Source organism: Doryrhamphus excisus, chromosome 7 (assembly GCF_030265055.1).
Source record: "Doryrhamphus excisus isolate RoL2022-K1 chromosome 7, RoL_Dexc_1.0, whole genome shotgun sequence".
Lineage (NCBI taxonomy): Eukaryota > Metazoa > Chordata > Actinopteri > Syngnathiformes > Syngnathidae > Doryrhamphus > Doryrhamphus excisus.
Window position 1 is genome coordinate 21,245,744 of NC_080472.1, and position 25,813 is coordinate 21,271,556.

The following is a 25,813-nucleotide window of genomic DNA, read 5'->3' on the forward strand; positions in this document are numbered from 1 at the left end:
TGTGCTATGAAGGTATAAAAAAGAAAAAAGCCTTTCAGCATTAGTCTAAACTTTTCCTCTTTATAGGAATATTTGGGATGTTTTTGTTCTGGTTGGTTCACAGTGGGAGAAGACCACAACACTTATCCCGAGGGATTGGGAGGTCTTAATTTGTTTGTGATCCTGTAGTTCCCAAAGCCGGCAGATTTTCTGACACTACGAGATGCTAAAAAAACACGACTTAACCGGAAAGAACAAGGTGCACATGGGTGGGTGGATTCCTAAAACCCGGGGCGGTGATGTCACCGTATTCTACACGTCAACAATGTTGTAATATTTTGTCCGGTCATCGAACTGAGCATCAAAACTAGGAATTGAAAGTAAAACATTTCAACGATGCCGGCAGAATCGGAATGCAAGTACGACTCCCATCGATGCCCAACCCTTGAGCACCGTTGATGAAATGATAAAATCCCGGAAACATTCCCATGTCAACATTCTTTAGAAAAAAGTCACCAGGTAACATTTGAAGGTGAAGACGTTCTTGTCTTCCTGTGTACCTGTCGAGCTGGTAGACGATCCACCGTTACACGCATAATTATGTTTGCCGTAAAGAACAACAGACAGTTGTCTCGTGAGAGAACACGTAGGGGAACCGGTTAGCAGGTTCCTCGAGTAACACAAAAGTTTACAGCTTTGACTCACTGGGTTGGAATATTATTAGGTTTATTGTGGACTATAAAAATAACTAATAAAGGAAGAAGGAGAAGAGGAGCGCCAAGAACCTCGAAGTGAGAGTCGGGATTTTGAATATTGGAATGGAACTCAGGATAGGATAAGGTAGAGAGTTGGTTGGTGGATAGGAATGGAAGTGGACTGACAGAGTAGTAGCAAAGATTGTTAAAGAGGAAGTGACAAGAACGTTGAAAAGGATGAAGAATAGGAGGACCCCTGGTCCTGGTCCTGGTTCTGACCTGCTCATCAAGTCCCAATCAAGAGTGACTGGATGGGACTAGTTGGTCTGCATTACACAGCGTAGGCGTGTTTGCCACATTATGAACCATCCTTGGGCGGCTTTCTCACCTGAATCCACGACTGTAATCTTACATGTTATGAAATGGAAGCACAAACTTCCAGGGAATCAGACCGAGCACTTAGCCCTGGGGGACCCCACAAGCGACAATGAGGGTCCGCCACGTGGGCATCGCCCAGTGCTACAAACTCTGTCCTTCCTGTCAGATAGGAATGAAAGCAGCGTAAGGAAGCGTCCGATTGTGGAGGAGGATAAATTAATGTTGACACTGTTTCCATGGAAACGCCCATGTTCTGCATACTGTAAATGAAAAGAAGGATGAATAAAGCTTTTTATTTTCAACATGACAATATTACAAGGGCCACACAGCTAGGAGACCCGAGTTCAATTCCACCCACGACTATCTCTGTGTGGAGTTTGCATGCGTGGGTTTTCTCCCACATTCCAAAAACATGCTAGGTTAATTAGCCACTCCAAATTGTCCATAGGTATGAATGTGAGTGTGAATGGTTGTTTGTCTATATGCGCCCTGGGATTGGCTGGCCACCAGTCCAGGGTGTACCCCGCCTCTCGCCCCAAGAAGACAGCTGGGATAGGCTCCAGCACCCCCCGCGACCCTTGTGAGGAAAAAGCGGTAGAAAATGAATGAATGAATGAATGACAATATTACAAGGGCCACACAGCTAGGAGACCCGAGTTCAATCCCACCCTCGGCCATCTCTGTGTGGAGTTTGCATGTTCTCCCCGTGTATACGTGGGTTTTCTCCGGGTACTCCGGTTTCCTCCCATATTCCAAAAACATGCTAGGTTAATTGTCCATAGGTATGAATGTGAGTGTGAATGGTTGTTTGTCTATATGTGCCCTGTGATTGGCTGGCCACCAGTCCAGGGTGTACCCCGCCTCTCGCCCCAAGACGACAGCTGGGATAGACTTCAGCACCCCACGTGAGGATAAGCGGTAGAAAATGAATGAATGAATATTACAAGGGGCCAAGTGGTTAGTGCGCAGGCCACACAGCTTGGAGACCAGGGTTCAATTCCACCCTCGGCCATCTCTGTGTGGAGTTTGCATGAGTGGGTTTTCTCCGGGTACTCCGGTTTCCTCCCACATTCCAAAAACATGCTAGGTTAATTAGCCACTCCAAATTGTCCATAGGTATGAATGTGAGTGTGAATGGTTGTTTGTCTATATGTGCCCTGTGATTGGCTGGCCACCACTCCAGGGTGTACCTCGCAGCTGGGATAGGCTCCAGCACCCCCTGCAACCCTCGTGAAGATGAATGAATTAATCCAGTCTCAGAAGAAACCGAAGTCCCCGGAGAAAACCCTTGCACGCACGGGGAGAACATGCAAACTCCTCACAGAGATGGTCAAGGGTAGCATCCAACTCGGGTCTCCAAGCTGTGTACCCTACGCGCTAACCACTCGTCCGCCGTGCAGCTAGACTGGATTGATTTCCTGACATTTCTACAACTGGAACACTTTTCCTCCGTGCAGCATCTGTCGTTTCAAGTGAATAATCTGCAGAAATCAGAAATCAGGGGCATCGTAAGGGATTGTCCTTAAATGTGTGAAGACCCTTCAGTCTGGATTCTCACCTTTTTGGAGATGAACCTGAGAGTGAAGATGACGAGGACCACAATGACGCAGTACCTGTAGAACCTCAACCTGTCCTGGTAAGCTTGCCTGAGAAACGCAGTAATCTGGTAAGTACGAGTGTAGGTCTTTTGTTTGTGTGTTAGAAGACAAGACTTTGTTTGGGATGTCGAGGAACCCGAGGCAACTCTTGATTGTATATGACTTAGCTAACGATAAAACGGTACATCCAGACCAGAAGCTCTGCTGGGCTTTGTTTCACTGACACATCTGATGCCTTCATCGTGGTTCCTACCATTTATGGAGCTCGTCCATGTACAGGAACCTGTTGATCTTTTCTTTGGGCAGTTCAAACTGGGACGGCTGCGGGAACATGGCGTGGTAGAATTCGGCCATCTTCATTTGCACTTCCTTGGCGTTGCTTTTGCTGTGATCAATGTCGTCGTTCATGCAGATGAACTTTCTGTCGGAGGAAGCACAGAAGCATGTTAAATGATACAGTAAATGGATTTTTTTTGTTTTGTTTTGATGCTTCTTCTCACTTTGGTTGGGTCCGAACTTCTTGAAAATGCCGAAGAGCGCTGGCCATGTTGTTCGTAATTAACCTGAAATGGATCTCCTGCTCCCCCATGATCTGGTACCTATGGGATACTTCACGTATTAGCCACTGAATAGACTTGATGTCATTTTCCCAACTTTCTCACTTGTACTTCTTCTGGTCTGGGAAGGCTTGACGAATACGATCCGTGACGGGTTTGCAGTTCAGGACCAGATCTTTTGTGATCTGAGGCTGTCAATAAAGAAGACATATCTAGCGCTACAAAGCTAATAACCACACAATGAAGCTTTTTGTGTGCTGAGATGTTCAGGCTCACCATGTTTTGGTCAATGTAAACCTCTTGACGGTGTTTCGTTCTGAGGTTCTGAATGACTTCATTTTTAGAGCAGGTGATCAAGTCATTAGCTAAACTTTTCAAGTCCTAGAAGGAAGAAGAAACAAAAATCACAAATAATTATTGGTGTTTTTTTTTTTTAAATAACTGCGCCAACCGTAGGATTGAGGCGTTGCTTGTGGATTCTCATAGCAAAGGCTTCAATCTCCGGATCGGACAGAACACCAGACCGGTCCTTATCCGCTGTGTCAAACACCTCTGAAACGTTAGCCTTCTGCTTGACGCTCATCAGGAAGTAAAAGTATGAAAAGGCAAACTGCATGTCTTCCGAGTGGCGCAAACGATGGCCGGAGGTCTTCTCAAATTCTTTTGGGAACCTGCAAGAAAAAAACAAAAACAACTCAACCTCAGCAGTCACATCTTTTGCGGTCCTGACATTAAAAGCGGTCCTCACATGTTCTGCAGCTCCTGCATGACCAACTTGTCAATCATGTGGGGTGTGTGCGCGATAGTTTTACGAGACATGACGCCAAACTTGCGGTTGTACAGCCTGTCCACGTATCGTAGCGATTCGGTAAAACTGTTCTGCAGCTTTCGACCAAAAGCGGCGCCATTGGTCTCATACATTAGCGCTCTCTGGTGACGTTCTTCTTCCTGTTAACACAATTCTACTTTATAATTACGCAATACGAAGTATAATGTTAAATATTCGTATTGTACTTACCTCCAGGAGAGCGTTAAACAACTTGGACTCCTCCCAGGATAGAAAGCCTTCATCAGAAGGGACAAACTCTTGGAGATTCCTCCTCAGTGGAGATGCAGCAGCACCAGACGCTTCCACTTCAGAACCTCTCTTGTCCCCCGCATTCCCAGCACTGCGCACAGACCTGTGGTTCCTTGCTACATCAGTCACAAAAGCAATAAATCATAATTCAAAAGTGATTGATAAAATAAGGGTAGTGCGGTCATTATTAATGGCTCTACCCTTGCAGTCGCCTCCGTCCCAATCACAGGCAAGGTTGTTGCATTCTTTATTACACTTCCCGTTCTCTATCAGGCTTCCTGGACAGCCCTTGGAACAAGGGGAAAAAGGCCAAGTGAGATAGACCTGCAGGGAAGGAAGTAAACAGTTGTTGGTGTGTTGCCAGATATACGCTAATGTACACCTCAATGAAACTGCTTTCTTGTGACCATTTATGTTGGTGTACTTTTTTATGTTTGGTCTAGAGACAGTGGCACTGAGGAAAAGACAGGAAGCAGAACTGGAGGTAGCAGAGATGACGTTGCTGAGGTTCACATTGGGAGTGACCAAGATGGATAGGATCAGGAACAAATCCATCAGATGGACATAACATGTTAGAGGCCTTGGAGATAAAGTCAGAGAGACCAGACTAAGATGGTTGGGACGATATATTGGTTGAAGGATGCTTCACATTGGGAGTGACCAGGATGGATAGGATCAGGAACAAATCCACCAGATGGACATAACATGTTAGAGGCCTTCGATATAAAGTCAGAGAGACCAGACTAAGATGGTTGGGATGATATATTGGTAGAAGGATGTTTCACATTGAGAGTGACCAGGATGGATAGGATCAGGAACGAATCCATCAGATGGACATAACATGTTAGAGGTCTTGGAGATAAAGTCAGAGAGACCAGACTAAGATGGTTGGGACGATATATTGGTTGAAGGATGCTTCACATTGGGAGTGACCAGGATGGATAGGATCAGGAACGAATCCACCAGTTGGACATAACATGTTAGAGGCCTTGGAGATAAAGTTTATGAGGACATGAAGGTGGTTGGCGTGACAGAGACAGATATAGAAGACAGGGTTGGATGGAGGAGATTGGTTTGTTGTGGCGCCCATTGTGGCGAAAAGCCCAAAGAGAAAGAAGAAGAAGAAGAAGTAGTGATGTAATGTGATTACTTTCTGCCCATTCGATGGGGTGTAGAAGTCATCAACCCAGACGTCTTTGCCAAACATCACATCATCGTTGAGGTAAATGAACTTCTGAGCGATTCCCGGGATGCGGTGGAGGTTGCTCTCGATCGCGGGGGAGCTGAAGGTGGGGAGGTCGCCGGGGTTCAAGAAGATTTCCTGCAATTCAGCATAGATATGTGTTCTTTCCAGACAAAGCATTTGAAAGCATCACCATCATTTTCTACCGATTGTCCTCACGAGGGTCGCGGGGGGTGCTGTAGCCTATCCCAGCTGGGGGCAGGGTACACCAGCCAATCACAGGGCACATATAGACAAACAACCATTCACACTCACATTCATACCTATGGACAATTTGGAGTGGCTAATTAACCTAGCATGTTTTTGGAATGTGGGAGGAAACCGGAGTACCCGGAGAAAACCCACGCATTCACGGGGAGAACATGCAAACTCCACACAGAGATGGCCGTGGGTGGAATCGAACCCGGGTCTCTTAGCTGTGAGGTCTGCGCGCTAACCACTCAACTACCCATGCATATTGATACCCAAAATGGAGACCACCACGGTCTGGATTCAATGGCTAACTTGCACTGAGAGAGTTGATCCTATCCATCCTGGTCACTCCCAATGTGAATGTCAGCATCCTCATCTCTGCTACCTCCAGTTCTGCTTCCTGTCTTTTCCTCAGTGGCACCACAGTTTTGTTTACCTTTCCTTTCATCACTGGGAGAACATGCAAACTCCACACAGAGATGGCCGTGGGTGGAATCGAACCCGGGTCTCTTAGCTGTGAGGTCTGCGCGCTAACCACTCGACTACCCATGCATATTGATACCCAAAATGGAGACCACCACGGTCTGGATTCAATGGCTAACTTGCACTGAGAGAGTTGATCCTATCCATCCTGGTCACTCCCAATGTGAATGTCAGCATCCTCATCTCTGCTACCTCCAGTTCTGCTTCCTGTCTTTTCCTCAGTGGCACCACAGTTTTGTTTACCTTTCCTTTCATCACTGGGAGAACATGCAAACTCCACACAGAGATGGCCGAGGGTGGAATTGAACCCGGGTCTCTTAGCTGTGAGGTCTGCGCGCTAACCACTCGACCACCCATGCATATTGATACCCAAAATGGAGACCACCACGGTCTGGATTCAATGGCTAACTTGCACTGAGAGAGTTGATCCTATCCATCCTGGTCACTCCCAATGTGAATGTCAGCATCCTCATCTCTGCTACCTCCAGTTCTTCTTCCTGTCTTTTCCTCAGTGGCACCACAGTTTTGTTTACCTTTCCTTTCATCACTGGGAGAACATGCAAACTCCACACAGAGATGGCCGAGGGTGGGATTGAACCCGGGTCTCTTAGCTGTGAGGTCTGCGCGCGAACCACTCGACCACCCATGCATATTGATACCCAAAATGGAGACCACCACGGTCTGGATTCAATGGCTAACTTGCACTGAGAGAGTTGATCCTATCCATCCTGGTCACTCCCAATGTGAATGTCAGCATCCTCATCTCTGCTACCTCCAGTTCTTCTTCCTGTCTTTTCCTCAGTGGCACCACAGTTTTGTTTACCTTTCCTTTCATCACTGGGAGAACATGCAAACTCCACACAGAGATGACAGAGGGTGGGATTGAACCCGGGTCTCTTAGCTGTGAGGTCTGCGCGCTAACCACTCGTCCACCATGCAGCCACCCATGCATATTGATACCCAAAACGGAGACCACCACGGTCTGGATTCAATGACTAACTTGCACTGAGAGTTGGGGGTTTGAACGTCGGAGGTTCAGATTTTACCTGATGTGTGACAACTGAAATTCGGGGGTTCTCCAAGTTCAGCCAGAAAGGAATCTGCCCGTTTGTGACGACGAAAATATGTCGCACCCATGGAGCGTATTTCTCCACGGATCGCAGTGAATGTCGGAGTGCGCCATTGTCTTCAAAGCGATTGGTTGTCAGAACGTCTTTTGGACCTGGCTTTATCTGGAAAGATGGCACCTGGGAAAACTGACCAAAGGTTTAAGGCCATCAGAGGGATGCTACTAGGATTCTAACGTGTCACTGAGTGCAGTTGTACTTTCAATGGCGTGCAACCTTCATGATGGCACTCACATCCCAGAACAAGTAGACGGGGCTGATGGCCAACTGCTTCCCATCCAGAGTCAGGTCGTTTTTAGCTTCATGGAGGAGATCAGTCAAATGCTGTGGACTTTTGAGGTAGAGGAGAGCGATGTTGGCTTCGGGGTACAACTCCAACTGGGGAACACGAATACAGAATAAACATATACAGTACAGATAGACATTGATTAATGTTAATTAATATTAATTAAGCACTCATAAAAACAGTTCTGTAACCACTAGGGTTCATATTTGTATGTAACATTGATGGACAAGCAGCTTTACCGCTGTCATCTTGTCCGTGATGGCCGTCGGTAATTTGGCTCGCAGCTCTTCTGACACCTTGAAGGATCCTGGGAATCCAGTCACATAAGCCAGGGTGTTCATGGGTATGGCGCCTGGAGTCTCTTTCTCTGTGGTCTGGAAAAAACACAACAACACACGAGCAAGTCGTGAATGCTGCTGATTAAAATCAGGTCAAAGTCTCACCAAACTCACCAGGTAACATTTGGAGAGCAAGAATTTCTGGTCGTCGCTGAGCTCAACTGTCAAGGCTTTGTCAGCTGGAAGACAACCCACCGTGAGATGTATTATTATCTTGTCTTTGACTCAACAAACACAAAAGTGGACTCGGGAACCCGATTCATTCATTCATCCACCGAAGAACAAAAGAGCTTGGACTCACAGTTAGGGAATATTATCAGGTTCTATATTAGACCCGGGTTCAATTCAATTCCAGCCTCGGGCATCTCTTTGTGAAATTTGCATGTTCTCCCCGTGCATGCGTGGGTTTTCTCCGGGTACTCCGGTTTCCTCCCACATTCCAAAAACATGCTAGGTTAATTAGCAACTCCAAATTGTCCATATGTATGAATGTGAGTGTGAATGGTTGTTTGTCTATATGTGACCTGTGATTGGCTGGCTGGCCACCAGTCCAGGGTGGACCCCGCCTCTCGCCCGAAGACAGCTGGGATAGGCTCCAGCATCCCCGCAACCCTCATGGGGATAAATGGTAAAAAATGAATGAATGAATATTACAAGGGGCCAAGTGGTTAGTGCGCAGGCCACACAGCTAGGAGACACGAGTTCAATTCCACCCTCGGCCATCTCTGTGTGAAGTTTGCATGTTCTCCCCCGTGCATGCGTGGGTTTTCTCCGGGTACTCCGGTTTCCTCCCACATTCCAAAAACATGCTAGGTTAATTAGCAACTCCAAATTGTCCATAGGTATGAATGTGAGTGTGAATGGTTGTTTGTCTATATGTGACCTGTGATTGGCTGGCCACCAGTCCAGGGTGTACCCCGCCCGAAGACAGCTGGGACAGGCTCCAGCACCTCCGCGACCCTCGTGAGGATAAGCGGTAGAAAATGAATGAATTTGTTTGGAATTATGTTTACATTCTTCCATTATTTTTTAAGCTAACGGTAAATTGGCAAAAATTACGTTTGTAGTCGATGGCGCTAGCTAGCTCTCGCTGTTTAGTCTCATTCTGCAAGTGACCTCATCGGGGTTACAAAGGCTTCCCCAGGTAGATGGTGGACTTGGTTCAGTAGATTTTTCATTCAAATAGTAGTCATGCCAAAACGTTGTGTTGCTGCTGGATGTTCTGTGATACTGGAGGTTTGGCTTTAAGACAACAATGGAGAATGAATGAAATAATGAAATATATACATAAATATGATTTTTCCTGGCTGCACGGCGGTCTAGTGGTTAGCATGCAGACGTCACAGCTAAGAGACCAGGGTTCAATTCCGGTTTCCTCCCACATTCCAGAAACATGCTAGGTTAATTGGCGACTCCAAATTGTCCATAGGTATGAATGTGAGTGTGAATGGTTGTTTGTCTATATGTGCCCTGTGATTGGATTGGACTGGGATTGGCTCCAGCACCCTCACGACCCTTATGAGGACGCCAACTTTTACCATCAGCCTGTGAATGGAAGATGACCACGGAGACAGCGTTGGAGGGTTGGAGCGGTTTGTCCAGTCGCAGCAGTGCTTTTGCATCTGAAAGGGAGGGCAACTGCAAGGGCAGCTCATGAAGCGTGATGCCGGCCGGCAGGGCGGGATCGAGCACCAGCATGGGTGCTGAAATGCAGCGGGACAGCGGGCATTTTAGCGTCTCTCTGGGAACACAAGAATGACAATGAACAGCGGGTAACTCCAAATGAGATTTTCTGCGGACGGCGATGATGCACTTGACGCGCAAAACACGTCTTCAACATGCCTAATCGATGGAGAGGTAGTCAAGCGCACAAGACAGATCGTGTGCTGGGTTTAGACCAGGTTAGTTTTACCCTACTGATGATGTGTCGTTGCAAGCTGGAAACCTCATATTACAAATATACAACATAAGGTGGCCAGAAATTTAAGATAATATAACTATAAAAGCAATCTTCACTGGCTAAATATACTGCAAAAAAGGCCAGTAAGGATAATTCATAATGCCGCCTACAGAGAACATACTAACTCCTTATTACTAAAATCACAAATACTTCAACTTGCTGATATAGTTCATCTTCAAACAGCTAAAATAATGCATAAGGCTAAAAAAATAAGCAATTAGCTAAAAATGTCATCCAATACTTCTCTACAAGAGAGGAGAAATATGATCTCATGGAAGAAATAAAATTAAAATTAAAATTAAAATTAAAATTAAAATTAAAATTAAAATTAAAATTAAAATTAAAATTAAAATTAAAATTAAAATTAAAATTAAAATTAAAATTAAAATTAAAATTAAAATTCTATTTTTGAATTAAAATTCTATTTTTAAATTTAAATTTAAAATTGCTGATATAGTTCATATATATATGCTATATAAATATATATATCACTATATTGACACTTACTATAGTACCCATTATGTCATTGGATGCTCATATCACCCTGTACTTTGGTATGTGACAAAAAATTAAAAAAAAAATTAAATTAATAAAAAATTAAGAAAATATTAATACAATTTTTTAAAATATATAAAAATTAATAAGAATTAATAAAAACTCATAAAATAAAATTTTAAGAAAAAACTTATGAACAAATGTAACAGTTTCTGATTGTAAAAGTACCAGATGGAGGGGTAGGATTTAATAAGCTTTGCTTCTACCTACTCCTTTTAGACATGTGGAACTGGGAACTGATTATGGGATGCATTCAATTGTAATCTGATGCATTAAACCATTACCATTACCATTACAGATCCGTATTTGCTTCCATTTCAAATGTCAATGTTTTTTTTTGAGAACCAGCGGTACCCCTCTCTCACCCACCTCAGAGCTCGTTCTTCTTCCGCCAGCTGCTCTTTGACCGCCGCAATGTCCCTCAGCAAGTTGTCATCTGTGCCGTTCACCCACGTGTACACCAGATCGATTGGCATCGGCGTGCACTCTCTGCAAGAGTAGTTGTTGGTCTGCGTTACACAGGTATGCGTTACACGTTATACTCAACGGGACACTTTTCCTGTGGTTCATCTCACCTGCTGTGGAATGACGTACAAATCTGAATGCGATTCTGCGGATCAAACACCTCGTGAAAATGGCCAGACTGGTCCCGACGACTCCACCTTTCAACATTCTGCATGCATGGTCGTAATATTATATATAACATTTGAACATACAGTAAACCTCGGATATATCGGAAATTCGCTCACAACGGACAGATAAAAAAGAACCGATTTTTCTGTAATGCATTTCCAATAAAAATTCATTGCATATATCTGATTTTTTATAACGGATTTCGCCTATTTCGGACAAAATCTCCAGTCCCGTTCCAATGCATTTCCATTAAATTTCCCTCGCATATATCGAATGGCCGCATCGTGGCGCTCCGATTCGCCGAATCGTGACAGGCCGCTATACGACGTCATTTGCAGCGTTGCCTGCGCGTCCAGGTACATTGGAAACATAGTCAAGGAAGTACCTTTTTATAACGGATAAAATCCAATTTACGCATATACCGCATATAAATCCGATATATGCGTAAAACGGACATTTTCCGGTATACGCATATAACGGATTTCGCTCACTATATCGGACAAAACCAGTGGGAACAATTGAATCCGATATATCCGAGCTTTACTGTATAAACTATAAAGTTTTTATCTCCCCCACAATAAATTATTAATAGTTATTTGGAATGTTTTCCAAATAAAAGTCAACTGACCTCCCCAATCTGGTGCACCAACGCCATCAAAACGATCAAGGCCCCAAAGTAGACCAAAAATTTGTATCGCAGGATCAGACGGGTGTAAGTCGCCAGCATGTTGGTAACTCTCTTGTCTCTGTGAAATGCAGTCCTGTCGGATGAGGCGAAGCACCTAAAGTCACCTGTAAAAGGGGGTGTGTCCAAAGGACATTTTTGTGGCTGATGAAATAGAATGCTAATTAGCAGCAGCTGATGGAACCTTGGGCTATTATTATCATTTCAAATGGGAAAAATAAGAATAATGTCAGTCCAAGCTCTGAGAGATTCCGACCAGACACAGTTGGACTCCGTATGGAGTTGCTACAGGGTCGAGGCGCCGAACTGGTGTTGGCTTATTATCAGTGCCTCTACGTTGGAGTCAACTCCGGTGAATTTTCCCGCACCTTCTGAATGGGGAAAAGTTCCTGACTGTCATTTATTAAAGTTTTACAGTTAGTTTTACATGCGGAAAACACTTCCAAATGTAGTCGGCCCTCGCAATACCGCAGTTAGATTCTAGCGCCTTAGTTATATTATGTTTCTTTAATTAATAAATGAATAAATAATGGTAATGGTTTAATTTCATTTGAACATGCATCAGATTACAATTGAATGCATCCCATAATCAGTTCCCAGTTCCACATGTCCAAAAGGAGTAGGAAGAAGCAAAGCTTATTAAATCCTACCCCTCAGTAACTGTTACATTTGTTCACTTCCTGCTTTCATAATATAATTGTTTCATTTTTTAATTTATTTTTGTCGCGTATCAAAGTACGAGGTGATATGACCATCCAATGACATAATGGGTACCATAGTAAGTGTCAATATAGATATATATATATATATAGCATATATATATGAACTATATCAGCAATTTTAAATTTAAATTTAAAAATAAAATTTTAATTTAAAAATAGAATTTTTATTTAAAAATAGAATTTTAATTTTAATTTTAATTTTTATTTTTATTTTTATTTTTATTTTTATTTTTATTTTTATTTTTATTTTTATTTTTATTTTTATTTTTATTTTTATTTTTATTTTTATTTTTATTTTTATTTTTATTTTTATTTTTATTTTTATTCTTCCCTGAGATCATATTTCTCCTCTCTTGTAGAGAAGTATTGGATGACATTTTTAGCTAATTGCTTATTTTTTAGCCTTATGCATTATTTTAGCTGTTTGAAGATGAACTATATCAGCGAGTTGAAGTATTTGTCATTTTAGAAATAAGGAGTTAGTATGTTCTCTGTAGGCGGCATTATGAATTATCCTTACTGACCTTTTTTTGCAGTACATTTATAGCCAGTGAAGATTGCTTTTATAGTTATTAGCCCGTATTTCCACACAATAAGTAAGATATGGTAGAACCAGAGATGGATGTAAAAAGTTCTTTATTTCCAACATGACAACATTACATGGTCCGATACAAGTAAAAAAGCTAAAACAATGCTATCCAAAAACATTCCAAAAAGGAGTCACAGCTCACCAGGAAGTGACTTTCTGGGACTTGGTCCTCAGTCCACTTATAGATATTAGATTTCACTCAACATCAGAACGTTTAGGATCTTCTGAGATTGGATCCGCTACTTTGGCTGGGAGGTCTACATTGTCTTTTGGACTGTCCCGTACTGTACTTCCCTGATGGAGTTCAGTTTGGAAAACGGTCTTGTTCTTCCCATACTTCCCATACTTCCCTTTCCTCTCCCTTTTCCATTGACCATCCTGTCGTTCCTGCCCCCGTATGTTGTATATGTATGGATGGACAGATAATCGTGCAATTCCGCTTGTCGTGGTACGTAAAGACCGATTGTGATCTGCTAACGTTTCTTAGTACTTGAACCGTTTGCTTCTGTGCAGCAACTTTCGTTTCAGTTGAGTCATCTGAAACGAAAACGAAAAAATCAGGACAGCGTGAGCGATGGTCCTCCAATGTGGAAGTGGTCTTAGCATCCGGAATCTTTGGAATCTGACCTTCTTGGACAGTAACCTGAGGCTGAAGATGATGAGGACCACGGCGGCAGAGTATCTGTAGAACTTCAGCTTGTCCTGGTAAGCGTTCCTGCGAAATATGTGGTTTTAGTTGTGACATTCATGCTAGCAGTTCCGTTTTTTTGTCTTTGATTCAATGATAAGACTGATGCCGGGGGCGGCACGGTGGTCTAGGGGTTAGCGCGCAGACCTCACAGCTAGGAGACCAGGGTTCAATTCCACCCTCGGGCATCTCTGTGTAGAGTTTGCATGCGTGGGTTTTCTCCGGGTACTCCGGTTTCCTCCCACATTCCAAAAACATGCTAGGTTAATTAGCCACTCCAAATTGTCCATAGGTATGAATGTGAGTGTGAATGGTTGTTTGTCTATATGTGCCCTGTGATTGGCTGGCGACCAGTCTAGGGTGTACCCCGCCTTACGCCCGAAGACAGCTGGGATAAGCTCCAGCACCCCCCGCGACCCTCGTGAGGAAAAGCGGTAGAAAATGAATGAATGAATGAATGACAATATTACAAGGGCCACACAGCTAGGAGACCCGAGTTCAATTCCACCCACGACCATCACTGTGTGGAGTTTGCATGTTCTCCCCGTGTATACGTGGGTTTTCTCCGGGTACTCCGGTTTCCTCCCACATTCCAAAAACATGCTAGGTTAATTAGCCACTCCAAATTGTCCATAGGTATGAATGTGAGTGTGAATGGTTGTTTGTCTATATGTGCCCTGTGATTGGCTGGCGACCAGTCCAGGGTGTATCCCGCCTTACGCCCGAAGACAGCTGGGATAGGCTCCAGCACTCACCCCCCGCGACCCTCGTGAGGAAAAGCGGTAGAAAATGAATGAATGAATGAATGAAGACTGATGCCTTCTCATGGTTCCTACCATTCCTGGAGATCATCCATATGCAGGAACCTGTTACTGTTGTTTTTGGGTAATTCATACTGGGATGGCTGAGGGAACATCTCCTTGTAGAACTCTGCCAGCATTGCTTTCACTTCGGCGGCGTTGCTTTTGCTGTGATCGATGTCATCGTTCAAGCAGATGAACTTTCTGTTCGAGGAGTCGTAGAAACATTTTAAACTTCAAAGGCTTTCAATTGAAACGTTTTGACGGTTTGGGACGGTTCCCATTACTTGTCATTGTCCCGAATGTCTTTGAAATGAAGAACGTTCATGGCCCTGTCGTTCTTGATTAGCTTAAAATGTATCTCCTGCTCTCCCATGATCTGATACCTGCGGTATATAGTTGACTTATTAGCAACAGTGTCGAGATGTTGTTCAGTGTTGCACGATTCTCACTTGTATTTCTTCTGGTCTGGGAAGGCTTGACGAATACGATCCGTGACGGGCTTGCAGTTCAGGACCAGATCTTTTGTGATCTGAGGCTGCCGATAAAGAAAACGTTACAGTTCTTAGTATCCAACAACCACAAAGCTAGAAACCACACAATTAAGCTGGGATTTAGAGGTTCCTGGTTTACCATGTTCTGGTTTTTGTAGACCTCCTGATGGGATTTCACTCGGTTCATTTGGTTTACTTCTTTGGGTCGCGTTTTCGAGCAGGTGATTAACTCATTAGCTAAATTTATCAAGTCCTAGAAGAAAGCAGAGAAAAATTACAGAAACATCACAATCCTGGTGTCAAAGATCATATCTTTGGTCCTGGGTTCTTCATACGTGGACCCACCGTAGGGAGAAGCGGCTTCTTGTAGATTCTCGCGGCGAGAGCTTCAATCTCGCTATCTGACAGAACGCCAGACCGGTCCTTGTCCGTTGTGTCAAACAGCTCTGAAATATTCGCCTGCTGCTTGATGCTCATCAGGAAGTAAAAATACGAAAAGGCAAACTGCATGTCGTCCGAGTGACGTAAGTAATGGCTCGACGTCTTCTCAAATTCTTTTGGGAATCTGCAAGAAAATCAGCGAAACATCCTGAAACTGGTCAGGTCTTTCGAAAAAAAATGTAACATCAGAGCCTGCTAGCGCTCACGTGTCTTGTAGCTCCTGCATGATTAGCTTGTCAATCATATGCGGCGTGTGTGCAATCACTTTTCGGGACATGACGCCAAATTTGCGATTGTACAGCCTATCGACGTAGCTTAAAGAAGCACCGAAACTATCTTGGAGCTTTCGTCCGACGGCAGCACCGTTGGTGTCATACGTTTCTAGACGCTCGTTTTCCTGTTAAGACAAAAGACACGGTGTGGTTCTACGGTACAAAGTTAGACATGTTGTTCATGCTCACTTTCAGTAGGTCCTCAAAGTCCTCCATTTGGTACCAGGGTAGAACAATTTTCTTAGAGGGGCCGGGCTGTGGAGCTGTCGCCTCATTCACGAATTCTGATACCGGTGTCGGTGATTGCTTTTGGATGGCGTTCTGAGATATGTTAGCTTGAGGAACCTGACCTCCAATAGTGGTTCTGACACTCTGAATCCCAACACTGCGTACAGATCTGCGTTTCCTTGCTGCGCCGATCAAAAACAATTCAGCGTACCGTTTTTTCAAATCGGACTGATTCATTGTAGACGTCCATACCTTTGCAGTCTCCTCCGTCCCATTGACAGGCAAGGTTGTTGCATGCCTGATCACAGCGTCTGTTGCCGACCATGATTCCTCTGCAGCCCTTGGAACAAGTGGGAATACCCCAGGAGAGATAGACCTGTAGGGGAGTATGAGAACACTTAGTGTACCAGTGGAGACATCATTGCGTCTTTTCTATTATGGCACAACCCTTGAATGAAAACTGTTTTCCTGTGGCCAGGGATGCTCCCAAGCTGTCAAAGGTCAAGGATGTTAATGTTGACCTTGTCCCTGAAGACAAAATGTTGTACCCGCTAGCAGAATTTTCTTTAAAATTTTGGACCATTTGTTTATTCTGATTACTTTCTGTCCTTTCGATGGCGTGTAGAAGTCGTCCACCCAGACGTCTTTGCCAAACATGACGTCATCGTTGAGGTATATGAACTTCTGAGAGATTCCCGGGATGCGGTGGAGGTTGCTTTCTATCGCCGGGGAGCTGAAGGTCGGGAGGTGGCTGGGGTTCAAGAAGATTTCCTGCAATTCAGAAGATACATTTGAGGTACTGTAACCTCACACAAGTGTTCTACCAGTTTGGCAAGATGTTTTTGCTCGTGTTAATTTAGAGTTGCGGAGGGAGTACAGACGGAATCATTAGAAAGGTCAGAGAAGAAATGGTCACACTAAAAAGATGCTTTGATGATAATAGAAAATTAAAATCAACAATAGATTGTCCACGAACCTAAATAAAACTAAAATCAACAATAGATTGTCCTTGAACCTAAATAAAACTAAAATCAACAATAGATTGTCCTTGAACATAAATAAAACTAAAATCAACAATAGATTGTCCTTGAACCTAAATAAAACTAAAATCAACAATAGATTGTCCTTGAACATAAATAAAACTAAAATCAACAATAGATTGTCCTTGAACATAAATAAAACTAAAATCAACAATAGATTGTCCTTGAACCTAAATAAAACTAAAATCAACAATAGATTGTCCTTGAACATAAATAAAACTGAAATCAACAACAGATTGTCCTTGAACATAAATAAAACTAAAATCAACAATAGATTGTCCTTGAACCTAAATAAAACTAAAATCAACAATAGATCGTCCTTGAACCTAAATAAAACTAAAATCAACAATAGATTGTCCTTGAACATAAATAAAACTAAAATCAACAATAGATTGTCCTTGAACATAAATAAAACTAAAATCAACAATAGATCGTCCTTGAACCTAAATAAAACTAAAATCAACAATAGATTGTCCTTGAACCTAAATAAAACTAAAATCAACAATAGATTGTCCTTGAACATAAATGAAACTAAAATCAACAATAGATTGTCCTTGAACATAAATAAAACTAAAATCAACAATAGATTGTCCTTGAACCTAAATAAAACTAAAATCAACAATAGATTCTCCTTGAACATAAATAAAACTAAAATCAACAATAGATTGTCCTTGAACCTAAATGAAACCAAAATCAACAATAGATTGTCCTTGAACCTAAATAAAACTAAAATCAACAATAGATTGTCCTTGAACCTAAATAAAACTAAAATCAACAATAGATTGTCCTTGAACATAAATAAAACTAAAATCAACAATAGATTGTCCTTGAACATAAATAAAACTAAAAACAATAGATTGTCCTTGAACCTAAATAAAACTAAAATCAACAATAGATTGTCCTTGAGCTTAAATAAAACTGAAATCAACAATAGATTGTCCTTGAACCTAAATAAAACTAAAATCAACAATAGAATTTAAATTTAAATTTACATTAAAAAAAAATAATTAAAATTTAAAGCCCAACTTTAAATTTAAAAAATTTAAATTTAAATTTACATTTTTTTAACATAAATAAAACTAAAATCAACAATAGATTGTCCTTGAACCTAAATAAAACAAAAATCAACAATAGAATTTAAATTTAATTTTTTATTAATTAAAATTTAAAGCCCAAATTTATATTAAAAAAAAATAAATTTAAATTTAAATTTAAAAAATACATTTTACATTTTACATTTTAATAAAAAAATAATTTAAATTTAATTTTTTTAATTAAAATTTTAATTTAAAATTATAAAAAACGTACATTATATTATGAAAGCAGGAAGTGAACAAATGTAACAGTTAGTGATTGTAAAAGTACCAGATGGAGTGGTAGGATTTAATAAGCTTTGCTTCTTCCTACTCCTTTTGGACATGTAGAACTGTGAACTGATTATGGGATGCACTCAATTGTAATCTGATGAAATTCAAATGAAATTAAACCATTACCAACACGTCCATCTTTGGGACCTTGCCGGACCTTGGTGACCGCTGTTTCAGGTGCAAGAGTGCAAAAGACTGAAAGTTCACCTGATGTGTCACAACTGAAACTCGGGGGTTCTCCAGGTCGAGCCAGAAGGGAATCTGTCCGTTGGTGACGATGAAGATGTGTCGCACCCAGGGGGCGTATTTCTCCACGGAGCGCAACGAATGGCGGAGTGCATCATTGTCCTCGAAGCGACTGGCTTTCAGAAAATCTTTGGTCTCTTTCTTTGTGAGGTCAGGGTGCATCTGTGAAAACTGAGGACTAAAACTTTAAGACCACCCAGAGAGCTTTTATTCCGAGAACTGCAGTTGTGTTTGGCATCGGTGCTCAACCTTCATGATGGCACTCAGGTGCCAGAACAAGTACACGGGGCCGATGGCCAGCTTGTTCTCATCCAGCATCAGTTGTTTTTCCGCCTCCTGCAGGAGATCAGTCAAGTGCTTCGGACTTCTCAGGTGGAGCAACGCGATGCCGGCTTCGGGGTACACCTCAACCTGAGGATCACGTGTATGAACATATTTCATACACGTTTATTTCCGCTATTATGATGATGTTTTGGTTGGTTTCATGATGATTGGTTGTGCCCGTTCATGACCACTAGAGGTCTACTTGCGTGGTGCACCACCTTGGAGACAAGAAGTTTTACCGCAGTGATCTTGTCAGTGACGGCGGCCGGTAGTTTGGCTCGCAGCTCCTCCGAAACCTTCAAGGACCCCGGGAATCCGCTCAGATAAGCCATAGTGTCCATTTGGATCAGACCCGGAGCCTCGTTGTCCGTGGTCTGTCACACAACACAACACGCCAAACACACGTGATAAGAGATCAGTCATATTTATATTCACTTCCTGGAAACACAAAACCTCACCAGGTAACTTCTGGAGACCGAGAATGTCTGGCCTTCACGGAGCAGACCCGCCAATGCCTTGTCAGCTGGAATACAAAACACGGTAATATGCGGTCAGGGGAGGCCCAAAACTACGAGGGGGGGCCCAGCCAACCGTCGGTAATAATAATGGTAATGGTTTAATTTCATTTGAACATGCATCAGATTACAATTGAATGCATCCCATAATCAGTTCCCAGTTCCACATGTCCAAAAGGAGTAGGAAGAAGCAAAGCTTATTAAATCCTACCCCTGCATCTGGTACTTTTACAATCAGTAACTGTTACATTTGTTCACTTCCTGCTTTCATAATATAATTTTTAGATTTTTTGATTTTATTTTTGTCACATACTGAAGTACGATGTGATATGACCATACAAATACATCCTTGTATTTAGCAAATTTATTTTATTTATTTATTAATTTTATTAATTTTTATTTTAAAAAAAATTTAGTTTTTTTTTTTTATTTTTAAATTTTTTTTGTCTGTCATGTACCGAAGTACAAGGTGATATGAGCATCCAATGACATCATGTGTACCATAGTAAGTGTCACTATAGTAATATATATATATAGCACATCATGACTGGTTCAAAATTCTTCATCCTTGTATTTAGCAAATTTCTTTTATTTATTAATGTATTTTATAAATTTTTATTAATTTTTTTTTATTTTTTTTAATTTTTTAATTTTTTTTTTTGTCATGTACCGAAGTACAAGGTGATATGAGCATCCAATGCCATAATGTGTACCATAGTAAGTGTCAATATAGTGATTTATATATATATATAGCACATCATGACTGGTTCAAGACTCTTCATCCTTGTATTTAGCAAATTTATTTTATTTATTAATTTATTTTATAAATTTGTATTAATTTTTTTTTTGTTTTTTTAAATTTTTTTATTTATTTTTTTATTCCATAGTTTGATTCCACATACTGAAATGCTATGGCTTTTTAACGTAGTCCTAGCATACAAGTGTTTCAAATGTACTTCTTCCCTGAGATCATATTTCTCCTCTCTTGTAGAGAAGTATTGGATGACATTTTTAGCTAATTGCTTATTTTTTTTAGCCTTATGCATTATTTTAGCTGTTTGAAGATGAACTATATCAGCAAGTTGAAGTATTTGTCATTTTAGAAATAAGGAGTTAGTATGTTCTCTGTAGGCGGCATTATGAATTATCCTTACTGGCCTTTTTTTGCAGTACATTTAGCGAGTGAAGATTGCTTTTATAGTTATTAGCCCATATTTCCACACAATAAGTAAGATATAGTAGAACCATATCTCACTTATGAAGTCGTCTTGGACGCTGGTGAGATGTCTACTTCTTCTTTGTTGCAGAGAGTGCACGCCCATTTTTTTAGCCTTATGCATTATTTTAGCTGTTTGAAGATGAACTATATCAGCAAGTTGAAGTATTTGTCATTTTACAAATAAGGAGTTAGATCATGGCTCATGTCACGTCTTTTATGTGACTGCGAAGACTGTTTTCATTGTGATGATTTCTTATAGTATGTCGGGATTCACAGCAAGAATGGAATACAAAGAGTTTAATTCAAGGGTGCTTACGCTTTTTCACCCATCAAACTACTTGTAAAAGGACCAAGTCCCAATGATCTACCTGCGACTGTAAACGTCTTCTCAGTGTCAACCAGATACATTGTTTCATCAGAGGCTGCCCCCCCCAGGAAGTACCAGTACGGGGTGCTGAAAACACCAAGTATTACCTTTTCATGCCATAGACTGAACGGTGCGTTCAGGCATTCCCTTTCTTGGTTAGAATGATGCATTTTTCCACATCAGCTACCCTCACTTCGAGTTATTTTGATTGTTGTGACGGCAACGTTGACTATAAGCTCGGTGTTGTGTTCAAGGTACAATTTAGAATCTGCGGTTTCAATCTTTACCGTCAGCCAACGAGTGGAAGACGACAGCAGAGACAGGTTGGAGCGGTTTGTTGAGCTGCAGCAGTGCCTTCGCAGTTGAAAGGGAGGGCGACAGCGAGGCTAGCTCGTTAACCGTGATGTTGGCCGGAAGGGCGGGGTCAAGCACCAGCACGGGCGCCGGAATGCAACGGGCCAGCGGGCATTCGGGTTTCTCCCTGGAAACGAACGAGACCCAAAAAAAGAATCATGTTGGATGAACTGAACAACACGGAACCCTCGGGGTGGGGGTGGGGGGTGCTAAAAATAAACTAGCATACCTTTGCTGCTTTGAAACATTCTCATCCGCATACTCATACTTTTTTGTAACCCCCCCCAGGTGCTATAGTGTAGAATAACAGGTTTTTTCCGAGTACTGTATCATAAGTGGATGAAGTCAAAGGTGGACAAACAGGTCAAGTGGACCAGACGCCTCCAAACCTGAACTTCCATCTAAATGCCTCCTGAAGAACGCCTGATGCTAACCATGATAACGATGACTATTTCACGGTATTACCACACAAGCCACGCTCCACGCGCCGCGCTCCACGCTCACCCACCCCAGTTCCTCCGCCAGTTGCGCTTTGGCCACCGCCAGGCCCCTCAGCAGTGTCACGTCTGAGCCGTTCACCCACGTGTAGACCAGATCCACCGGCATGGGCGTGCACTCTCTGCAACAAAGAAGAAGAAGACATCTCACCAGCGTCCAAGACGACTTCATAAGTACGATATGGTTCTGCCATATCTTACTTATTGTGTGGAAATATGGGCTAATAACTATAAAAGCAATCTTCACTGGCTAAATGTACTGCAAAAAAGGCCAGTAAGGATAATTCATAATGCCGCCTACAGAGAACATACTAACTCCTTATTTGTAAAATGACAAATACTTCAACTTGCTGATATAGTTCATTTTCAAACAGCTAAAATAATGCATAAGGCTAAATTTTTTTTTTAGTATTTTAAGTTAAAAAAAATATTAAACTATATTAGGAAAGCAGGAAGTCAACAAAAAATATATATTTTTAAAGTAAAAACATTTTTTTACTATATTAGGAAAGCAGGAAGTGAACAAAAAATATATATTTTTAAAGTAAAAACATCTTTTTACTATATTAGGATAGCAGGAAGTGAACAAAAAATATATATTTTTAAAAAGTAAAAAAAAAAAAAAAATAAATTAAACTATATTAGGAAAGCAGGAAGTGAACAAAAATTTTTATTTAAGTAAAAAAAATAAACTATATTAGGAAAGCAGGAAGTGAACAAAAGATATATATTTTTAAAGTAAAAACATTTTTTACTATATTAGGAGAGCAGGAAGTGAACAAAAAATATATATTTTTAAAAAGTAAAAAAATAAAAAATAATAAATTAAACTATATTAGGAAAGCAGGAAGTGAACAAAATTTGTTATTTAAGTAAAAAAAACTATATTAGGAAAGCAGGAAGTGAACAAATGTAACAGTTACTGATTGTAAAAGTACCAGATGGAGGGGTAGGATTTAATAAACTTTGCTTCTTCCTACTCCTTTTGGACATGTGGAACTGGGAACTGATTATGGGATGCACTCAATTGGAATCTGGGTGGAATTGAACCCGGTCTCTTAGCTGTGAGGTCTGCGTGCTAACCACTAGACTGCCGTGCAGCCAGGAAAAATCACATTTACGTATATATTTCATGGGGTGCTGGAGCCTATCCCAGCTGTCTTCACATCGAGAGGCGGGATACACCCTGGACTGGTGGCCAGCCAGCCAATCACAGGGCACATATAGACAAACAACCATTCACACTCACATTCATTACCTATGGACAATTTGGAGTGGCTAATTAACCTAGCATGTTTTTTTTGGAATATGGGAGGAAACCGGAATAAAAAAAAAACCCACGCATGCACGGGGAGAACCGAGTGTGGAATTGAACCGTGGTCTCCTAGCTGTGGAGACCTAGTGCATTCACCACTACACCACCGTGCAGCCCATCATTCATCAAAATAAATGAAAGTGTCGGTCTGCCCGGTGGTTAGCATGTTGGTTAGCATGTTGGTTAGCATGTTGGTTAGCTTGTTGGTTAGCATGTTGGTTAGCATGTTGGTTAGCTTGTTGGTTAGCATGTTGGTTAGCATGTTGGTTAGCATGTTGGTTAGCATGCTGGTTAGCATGCTGGTTAGCTTGTTGGTTAGCACGTTGGTTAGCTTGTTGGTTAGCATGTTGGTTAGCATGTTGGTTAGCATGTTGGTTAGCTTGTTGGTTAGCATGTTGGTTAGCATGTTGGTTAGCTTGTTGGTTAGCATGTTGGTTAGCATGTTGGTTAGCTTGTTGGTTAGCTTGTTGGTTAGCATGTTGGTTAGCTTGTTGGTTAGCATGTTGGTTAGCATGTTGGTTAGCATGTTGGTTAGCTTGTTGTTTAGCATGTTGGTTAGCTTGTTGGTTAGCATGTTGGTTAGCTTGTTGGTTAGCATCTTGGTTAGCTTGTTGGTTAGCATGTTGGTTAGCATGTTGGTTAGCTTGTTGGTTAGCATGTTGGTTAGCATGTTGGTTAGCATGTTGGTTAGCATGTTGGTTAGCATGTTAGCATCCTTGCCTCATCATCTCAGAAGACCCGGGATTGAATCCGTTTGGGGCCGTCTCTGTGTGGTTTTCTCCAAATTGTCCATAGGTATGAATGTGAGTGTGAATGGTTGTTTGTCTCTATGTGCCCTGTGATTGGCTGGCTAAAAGAAAGAAAAGCCGGCGTGGAACTTCCATTCTCACCTGCTGTGGAACGATGTACAGTTGTCATAGTTTTGGTGTGGATCAAACACCTCATGGAACTGGAGAGACTGCTCTTGGCTCCACCTTTCCACTTTCTGTGATTGACAGTAATTACCGTCACATTTAGACAAACGTCAGTGGGTACTTCAGTGTACACGGTATACTACTGTACTATGTCGTAGTCAATATAGTAGTAGAATAATAGTATAATTACTACCCATCCTCGGCAGACACAACAATACCAAAATACCAGACAACAACGCTTTTAAAAAGACTTTTTACAAAATATGGACGACGTCCACTCACCTCCCCCGTGTGGTGGACGGCCACGATGAGGAGTGTGACGGCGGTGAAGTAGACGTGGCATCGGTACCTGGGAGACAGACAGGTGTGGATTTTCCTCCGAAGCAGCCTGAACGCCCGCATGACTCTCACAAGTGGAACATGTCGCATTCTTCCAAAGTCGCACAACCCACACCTGAACAACTTTCTCACACTCCACAGTGGGTGGGAACAATTAGCTCGTGTCGAAGCACATGAGACGCTCTGATTGGGCGGCTGTCAGATGCCTCGCGTATGAGACGATATTTATTTCATATTCCTATTGGAACTGGGGAATGTTGGCCAAATGACATCTGTTATTATTTTTAGATTAGGAGAAAATTATGACATTAAAAAAAGTCACATTTATGAGAAAGAAAGAGTCATTATGAAATAAAAAATCATAACTATGACACTACTTATTGTTGCCTAATTTACACTTTTATCGCATAATTTTTAACTTTTCATCTCATAATTTTGTTTTTTAATCTTGTAATTCTGAGTTTTTATGTGATACTTTATTATTTTTATACTTAATTAATTTTTTAAACATAATTTAAATCATAAGTCATAATTTGGATTTTTAGTTTTTATGTGATACTTTCCCATCTCATAATTATGGCATTTTGTCTCCGAATTTTTATATTTTATCTCATAATTTGAACTTTTTGTCTCATAATTGTGACTTTTTATGACTTTATTGTGTATAATTCTGAATTGTTATGTCATAATTTCAAGTAATTTAAATCATAAGTAAGTCATAATTTGGATTTTTAATATTTTTTTATCTTGTAATTCTGAGTTTTTATGTGATACTTTAATAATGTTTATATTATTTTTATACTTAATACATTTTTTAAACATAATTTAAATCATAAGTCATAATTTGGATTTTTAGTTTTTATGTGATACTTTCCCATCTCATAATTATGGCATTTTATGTCAGAATTTTAATATTTTATCTCATAATTTGAACTTTTTGTCTCGTAATTTAGACTTTTTGTCTCATAATTGTGACTTTTTATGACTTTATTGTGTATAATTCTGAATTTTTATGTCATAATTTCAAGTAATTTAAATCATAAGTAAGTCATAATTTGGATTTTTAATATTTTTTAATCTTGTAATTCTGAGTTTTTATGTGATACTTTAATAATTTTTATATTATTTTTAGACTTAATAAATTTTTTAAACATAATTTAAATCATAAGTCATAATTTGGATTTTTAGTTTTTATGTAATACTTTCCCATCTCATAATTATGGCATTTTATCTCAGAATTTTAATATTTTTTCTCTTAATTTGAACTTTTTGTCTTGTAATTTAGACTTTTTGTG

General features: G+C 41.0%; 2 protein-coding genes across 8 annotated transcripts; both read right to left on the reverse strand.

Moving 5' to 3' along the window:
* Positions 1 to 716: 716 nt before the first annotated feature.
* Positions 717 to 11,845, reverse strand: LOC131132621 (N-acetylglucosamine-1-phosphotransferase subunits alpha/beta-like). 5 transcript variants are annotated; one of them, XM_058078415.1, is made up of 20 exons: positions 11,731 to 11,845; positions 11,045 to 11,142; positions 10,839 to 10,958; positions 9,493 to 9,695; positions 8,069 to 8,133; positions 7,856 to 7,990; positions 7,565 to 7,708; positions 7,250 to 7,459; positions 5,436 to 5,606; positions 4,486 to 4,609; positions 4,226 to 4,401; positions 3,956 to 4,155; positions 3,659 to 3,878; positions 3,484 to 3,588; positions 3,313 to 3,398; positions 3,151 to 3,249; positions 2,904 to 3,071; positions 2,611 to 2,698; positions 2,435 to 2,533; positions 717 to 1,312 (listed from the first exon to the last, which is right to left on the reverse strand). In XM_058078415.1, exons 1-19 carry the CDS (start codon positions 11,827 to 11,829, stop codon positions 2,480 to 2,482), a joined length of 2,565 nt encoding a protein of 854 aa, XP_057934398.1. In that variant the 5' UTR covers positions 11,830 to 11,845; the 3' UTR covers positions 717 to 1,312; positions 2,435 to 2,479. The 5 variants fall into 5 exon arrangements, with proteins under 5 accessions (XP_057934398.1, XP_057934399.1, XP_057934397.1 ...); XM_058078416.1 differs by having other exon boundaries at positions 717 to 2,533; positions 4,486 to 4,573; XM_058078414.1 differs by having other exon boundaries at positions 717 to 2,533.
* A 1,283-nt stretch (positions 11,846 to 13,128) lies between these two features.
* LOC131132738 (N-acetylglucosamine-1-phosphotransferase subunits alpha/beta-like) lies at positions 13,129 to 24,622 on the reverse strand. Of its 3 annotated transcripts, none has more exons than XM_058078646.1 (19): positions 24,462 to 24,622; positions 24,156 to 24,250; positions 21,962 to 22,072; positions 21,387 to 21,580; positions 19,457 to 19,521; positions 19,238 to 19,372; positions 18,924 to 19,085; positions 18,636 to 18,845; positions 16,622 to 16,792; positions 16,274 to 16,397; positions 15,983 to 16,203; positions 15,728 to 15,918; positions 15,426 to 15,645; positions 15,220 to 15,333; positions 15,039 to 15,124; positions 14,874 to 14,972; positions 14,623 to 14,790; positions 13,726 to 13,813; positions 13,129 to 13,635 (listed from the first exon to the last, which is right to left on the reverse strand). In XM_058078646.1, exons 1-19 carry the CDS (start codon positions 24,606 to 24,608, stop codon positions 13,582 to 13,584), a joined length of 2,655 nt encoding a protein of 884 aa, XP_057934629.1. In that variant the 5' UTR covers positions 24,609 to 24,622; the 3' UTR covers positions 13,129 to 13,581. The 3 variants fall into 3 exon arrangements, with proteins under 3 accessions (XP_057934629.1, XP_057934628.1, XP_057934630.1); XM_058078645.1 differs by having other exon boundaries at positions 19,217 to 19,372; XM_058078647.1 differs by lacking the exon at positions 14,874 to 14,972 and having other exon boundaries at positions 19,217 to 19,372.
* Between the last annotated feature and the right edge of the window lie 1,191 nt (positions 24,623 to 25,813).